General features: G+C 36.3%; 1 protein-coding gene across 3 annotated transcripts in view; it reads right to left on the bottom strand.

Annotated features, from left to right (window-relative positions):
* Positions 1-6824, bottom strand: part of Paip1 (poly(A) binding protein interacting protein 1) — a 32437-nt gene that overhangs the window by 15322 nt on the left and 10291 nt on the right. For all 3 annotated transcript variants that reach the window (XM_029563456.1, XM_008832925.2, XM_008832927.2), the window contains exon 4: positions 2140-2252. In XM_029563456.1, the coding sequence (XP_029419316.1) occupies positions 2140-2252 (113 nt within the window). The remainder of the gene's footprint in view (positions 1-2139; positions 2253-6824) is intronic.

Raw genomic sequence — 6824 nt, forward strand, 5'->3', positions numbered from 1 at the left:
AGAATATATTGTTCCTTGCAGAAAGACTCATTGTTTTTGCTGCTAACACTGAGATGTTGGTGCATATCTCTAATCTGTTATGTATCTGATTATTACTAGTCATAATTGGTTGCTTGGATCCACTTGGATCCTTGGCACCGGTGTATGTTTATAAAGTCATCAGGTAGATTTCATTGGTAATGTTTATCACCTCTACTAATTAACATGACGTAAATTTCCATGCTTCCTCCTCAAATATAATACATTTTTTAAAATTTGATTTTTTTCTGTGTATATCACACATTACAAAAAAATTTATTTATTTTGTGTATGAGTGTGTTGCCTGCATGTATGTGAGTGCACCTGTGTCATGCAATGCTGCGGAGGTAAGAGGGCTTCGGATTCCCCTGTACCTAGAGTTAAGGACGGTTCGTAGCCACCATGTGGGTGCTGGAAATTGAACCCTGGTTCTCTGCAAGAGCAGTCAGTGCTCTTAACTGCTGAGCCATCTGTCCAGCTGCATAACTGTCATTTTTATTTTCTCCAAACTGTACTTCTCTAGAGCCATTCCACATATTTCTGTTAAGATGCTAGACTTCTTATTCCTAGAGATCTCTCTTAATACTAAATAAAATAGCTCCCTGCCATGTGTTTTAAATTTTCTTTTTTTAAAACTTCATATAGATTTAAACATTCTTCCAAATGTTGTAACTCACATGTAACTAAATTTTCTAATGTAAGTTTATAGCCTATGGGTATGTCTCACTTAAAATAGCTTTGTCAACCCAAGATTTCTATTTGTCAGTGATTTCCCTTATTTTTTTCACCTTTGTGTCTGATACCCTTGGAACTGAATTTGGAACAGGGCAGGAGCCCATCTCTTTTTCTCTTTCCATGAATGGCTCCCACTTGTGCTAATGGCACAATTTACCTTTATCTGTGGATCTGAAGCACCACCTTTTCCAAAAGCTTAGCTTTTGAGTACCACTGGGTTCTACCCTTAGACTTTTTACTCAGAAATATTTTTAACCATTAGTTTTTTGGTGATACTTGTACGTGTAGACTCAGGTACCTGCATTAGAAACTGAACTCAAGGCCTTCCATTAACAAGCACTATAGCCTTAATTATATCACCGCCCCCACTAGTAGCACATTTAAAGGACTAATGGACAAGTGAGAATAAACTTAATAAACTTGAAGTCAATCTTGCTACTAAAGACTACCCAAATGATGAGAAATTAGTTTGTTGCCTTTTTTTTTTTGAGGGAGGGTCTCACTCTGTACCCAAAGCTGGCCTGGAATTCACTATGCCTTGAACTTGAAGCAATCTTCCCACCTCAGGTGTGAGCTACCACACTCAGCTTAAGAAAATTAATTTTCCCTAAACCAGTTCATGAATTCAATGCCATCTCCCAAATATTAACAAATGCCAACACTTATTGTGTAATTCAAAGAGTAATTATACACTATACAAAAGTGCACAGCAAAGAAGATACAAGAATGGAGAACTACCCAAAACAGGTATTTAAAATATTAGACCTCCTTAAAATCACTATTCCAAGGCAATTAGAAGAGAACAAGCGACACATGAAATATAATGAAAAGTACAGATTTAAAACCCAGTTTAAGAATGCAGTATGGGGGCTGGAGAGATGGCTCAGCTGTTAAAGAGAACTGACTGCTCTTGCAGAGGACCTGGGTTCGATTCCCAGCACCCACATGGCAGCAACGAACCATCCTTAAGTCCAGTTCCAGGGGAATCCGAAGCCCTCTCCTGACCTCCTCGGCATTGCACAACACAGGTGCACTCACATACATGCAGGCAATACACTCATACACATTAAAAAAATAAATAAAATATTTTTAAAAAAGAATGCAGTATGATGTAGGTGGTAACTCAAATCAATTAAGAAAAAAAAATCTCAAACCAAAAGTACTCAAAAATACATAAGTAATCATTTTGATGATCTTGGGATAAACCCTCCTAAAACCAAAGGCAAACATCATTATAGGAAAAACTGACATATTTGACTATAAGGCTTGAATACTTTGAATGAGAATGGTCTGTCCTATACTTCCCTGAAACTTTTTATGTTAACTGGTCACTAGAAAACACAAATTGTCAAAGTCTGTTATGTGTAATTTTATATTCACACTGACCTTTGAAGTAGCAATTGGCGGAAGTTGCCACTCTGTGGGCTAATTGTCAGATGGTGAGACAGGTAATTACACAGGCGAGCTCCCATATAAGAGAAATTTGGGATAGACGTGGCCTTTTAAAAAGAAAAGTTTTGTATGATACAGAAGCATCATTATCAATGTAAACACCAATATTTTACAGAGGAAAAAAAATTTTGGCTCCCAAAATTATCTATATTGTATAAAACAGTCAGTCTTTTGTTAGGTATAAGGAAATTAGTTTGAGGCAAGTTCCCCAATTTCTCATTTACCTGAGGTTACCAGCAAAGAATTAGACAATGTCTCCTGATGTTAACCCATTTTTGTAGAAAACAGACATGGACCCAACTGTTCAGAAACAATGATGAATGGTGAGAACAGCTGTCACACTGTTGACCAGTGTTGCTTCTCAGGGGAAGACAGCAGACTTTAGGATCTGGCAGTCCAGAACAAGACTCCTAAGTATTCTGATTTGTGAAGCTGGTCACTACTAAAACCTCCCTGAGCTTCAGTTTGACTCATAAAGAGGTGCTAATGGTACCTGGAACAAACATCGCAAAATACTTGGGATAAAAAAGGAAATCAAAATAACTAAACTACTTAAAAAAGATAGCAAAGAAGGAAAAAAATAAAGGCAGAGAAATCTCAAAGATTGTGTTATGTAGCCAAAGAAATTTTACTTCAATTGCAGATTTTAAGAGTAGAGAATTCAGTTTACCACCTCTTAGTAGATAAACTATACATCAAGAGGTTAAGAAGCCTGGCTAAGGTCACAAAGATAATCAACCAGATCCTAGCTCTAATAAATGCCCTGAAGTCCCTCTAACTCCCCTGCTGAATCAATTTACTACAAATGGCTTAGACAAAGTCACTTAAACATCTCTCTTCAGATATGTATAAAATGGAGATAAGAGTAATACCTTCAACCACTGAGTTATATTAAACCAGTTAACTATATGTAGAATGTTTAGCACTGTCAGAAACACAGTAATTGCTCTATAATTATATACCTTTTTATTTCTAATTATTTTCTTGCTCACACGATTCATTTCACAAAGGGGACTGATTTCTCCTGATAATCATATATGCTTAACAAAAGAAATTCAAACTACTTTTCCCATTATTGGCATTTGAACAGTTTAATTTTTTAGTTATCACATACAATACACAGACTTAAGTTCTAGAAGACTGATGTCACTCAAGAGCTTCCTACTTCCTTATTTGTACTTAATTTTACTTCCATAGACAACTGCCTGCAGTTCTTTTAGTAAAAAGGTTTTAGCCTCTTACCTCTTGTATCATGAATTTTCAGTTTAAATGTTCTTACTGGTTTCTAACAGAGGAAAATGAGATTTTTTTTTTACCTCCTTTAAGTACCCCATTCATCTATTTCAAATTCTCTCCACTGACAATGTTTCTGTCTTGTCGCCTTCTTAGCGATACAATATGATCTTATCATTTTATCTTTATGTTTCACATGTAGCTGAAATAGATTTTAATTGTTTTGAACAACTGTTTCTCCTAGACATTCTTTTCTACTAGTTTAAAAAAATATCCTTCTTGTGTTGTCCCTAAACTTACTACATTTTAAATTTGTTGTCTCTTCAAGCATAGGAATGTTCAACTTACTGGAGAAACTTATTCTGGTGAAGCCTGGCTATGGTAGACCTGCTGTATATGTGGCTCTTGTCTTGGGAGCTTCTTTTACCACATGGATGTTTTATTTAACCATTTCCTCCAGAATTACCATCCCTTGGTTCCCATGTCTTTGTCTTTAGCTTAATTACTCTTTTTGTTGGGACATTTTTTTTTTTTTTAAACTTATGCCTTTTTTCCTTCTTTTTCTGTAATATTTTTATTTTTCTCAGAGCTGAGGACTGAACCCAAGGCCTCTGCACTCTGCCACTGAGCTAGATTCCTAATTCCCCCATTTTAACTTCTTGATTAAAGCTAAAATGAACTGTCAAACTGGCTAAAGAGTGAAAAAGATCTAGGGACTGTTGATTTTTTTTGGAATGTCAACCTTTTTAGCCTCATTCCAACCTTTTTCTAGATCCTTCTGGGATAATCTACACTACTATCAGGGTATTTCTCATCTTTTCACACCGATTTAGAACTCAACCTTAGACTTAACAGGTTAGTTACCTGGTAACTAACCTTTTAGTCTTCAAAATTGGGTTACCTCTTTTGCACTTCTTTGTTCTTATGGGCAGTGCCTTTAAAAAATTCTCATACTGTTGTTTTAGAGGTAGTTAAGGAATGGGGTCAAAGTTGAATGTGTATGTATTATCTGCCAACTTATATGTAATAATTCTTTTGTTAGTTGTTCTGACTAGATTCATAAATTACTTCAAGAAAACTTGTAAGTTATTGGTAACTTACAAACTGTGCATCAGATCATTGAATCACTGGCCATAAAATGTCAAAACCTTAATACAGAGCATGTAATTGAAGAACTGATTTTGAGACATAGTTGTAATTGTCAGGTTACATATAGACCTTCCACCCACCCTGAGAAATTATTAATTATGCATTTTTTAAAATCACTCTTTGTGAAACAGTCTTTACTCTGTAGCCCAAGCTGGCCTTGAACTTGTGGCAATCCTATCTCAGCTTCCTGAGTGCTAGAATTACAGGCATGGGGCATCACACCTGGCTCATACAGCCTACTGGAAATCTGAAATGAATCAAGAAAGTGGGGAAAAACATTACATTTTCCCATTTTCTATTCCTATTCCTTTTCAATTCATTTAGGGGTAGAAAATAAGAATTAGGATGAATACTGCAGTTCTATCTTCCTAAAATCTCAGGTACTGAGGGGCTGGAAAGATGGTTCAATGGTTAAGAATACTGGCTGTTCCTGCAGAAGACCCAGGTTTGGTTCCCAGCACCCACACAGCAGCTAACAACTGTTGGCAAACTCCAATTCCAGGGGATCTGATGCCCTCTTCTGGCCTCCACAGGCGTTGTATGACACAGTGCCCTTACATACATGCAGGCAAAACACATAAAGTAAAAATAAATACAAAAATTAAAAAAAAGAAAACTACTCAGGAATGGCCTAAAATCAGTAATTGGTTAAGTAATCTTAGGGCCCAGTAACCATGAAGAGTAATCATAGAAAAGTAGTTAAATGATACCATTAGGCAAGTATATAATCATGTTTGCTATTATAATTTTTCCATATATCCTTAATTTGAGCTGTTCCTTTAACAGTGACTTACAGAACATTACAATTTATATTTCTGTTCATCTACTATTTTTGACCAGTCCCACACTGATGTTAAAACTTTTGTTTTGAAAACATCAGTGCTGTTATAGACTGTTTCCCATTTTCTGGCTTGTGATCTGAAACAATGAAATCTCTGTCATGCTAGGAGGTCTCCTTGTGCTTTGTGTGCTAATTTGTGCACATGATGATTTGTCTGTAGACTCTGAGTTCTGGCTCCATGTCAAAATTGAACACCTTACATAAAAGAGTTGCATCCCCAGGCTTATGAGTTAGTTGTTTTATCTAGGGACTAGCTGCTCTGTGAGCAGAATTCTGCCTGACTACTCTGAGTTCATTTAACCTTGCTGCTTATGACATCAGGGAATGTACTCAGATGTGGTACATTCTCATTGAAAGTTCAATCTCATATGTACCAGTGATTTTATATATCAGAGTGGTTATAGTCCAATATCATACTTTGTTCAAAGTTTAGATTCATCTTTCATTGAACTTTCTGTGAGAATGTACCATATCTGAATTACAGAATTATAGCAGTTCATTTAGGGAAAACAACCCAGAGTCCATTGAGAATGAAAAATTTGACATCATCTTAAGTGAAAAATTTGAAAACCAACCAGGGATGTTAATTGAGAATACTTGTTCCTTTGTTGGACTAATTTTTCTTCTTCAGGGTTAAGTAGAAGAATTAAGCTACAAATATGGGTGATTAGGGCAGCCTTAATAATCATGATACCACCTACCTGAGGATGACACCAACTCTTAAGATGTTGGATAAATACCTATGAATATTATCCTTTTTTTTGACAAGGTCTCCTTACTCCCAGGCTGCTTGGAACTTGCTCTGTAGATCCAGCTGCCCCTGCCTCCTGAGGGCTGGGATTGAAGAGGTGCACCACCAGGCCTGGCATCTTTTACTTTTTTAATGTTCTTAAAATGACCTTGCTCGTCTGTACACGTTTATTAATTCTTTGGATAAGGTAAAAAGGAGCTTTCTCAAACTTTTAAACTGCAATGAAAGCAATTTTTTAAAAACTAAATTTTGAAAAAAAGCCAATGTTGTCCACTGTAATGTACACCCTTAAAGCAGCATTAATGTTCCACTAATATACTAGGATGAAAACTGAATGCTATAAAATACAGAAATTATTATAAGGATAGGAATTAGGATATAAATCCTTAAAAGTTTAAGACATGGTGTCTCATCTCCACAATCCTAGCACTTCGGAGGCTGAAGCATGATTGCTATGAACTGGAGGCCAGCCTGGGCTAGGCAGTGAGTTCCAGGCTCTAATGTGAGCTATAGAGTGAGACCATTTCAAAAACAAACAATAAAGACAGGAAGAAACGTAAAGATAAGGACACAAGATTGGACCATTTTGAAGTCGAGAGAGGAGAGAGGAGAGAGGAGAGAGGAGAGAGGAGAGAGGAGAGAGAG

The sequence above is a fragment of the Nannospalax galili genome, unplaced genomic scaffold (assembly GCF_000622305.1).
Source record: "Nannospalax galili isolate Female #2095 unplaced genomic scaffold, S.galili_v1.0 scaffold235, whole genome shotgun sequence".
NCBI classification, from domain to species: domain Eukaryota; kingdom Metazoa; phylum Chordata; class Mammalia; order Rodentia; family Spalacidae; genus Nannospalax; species Nannospalax galili.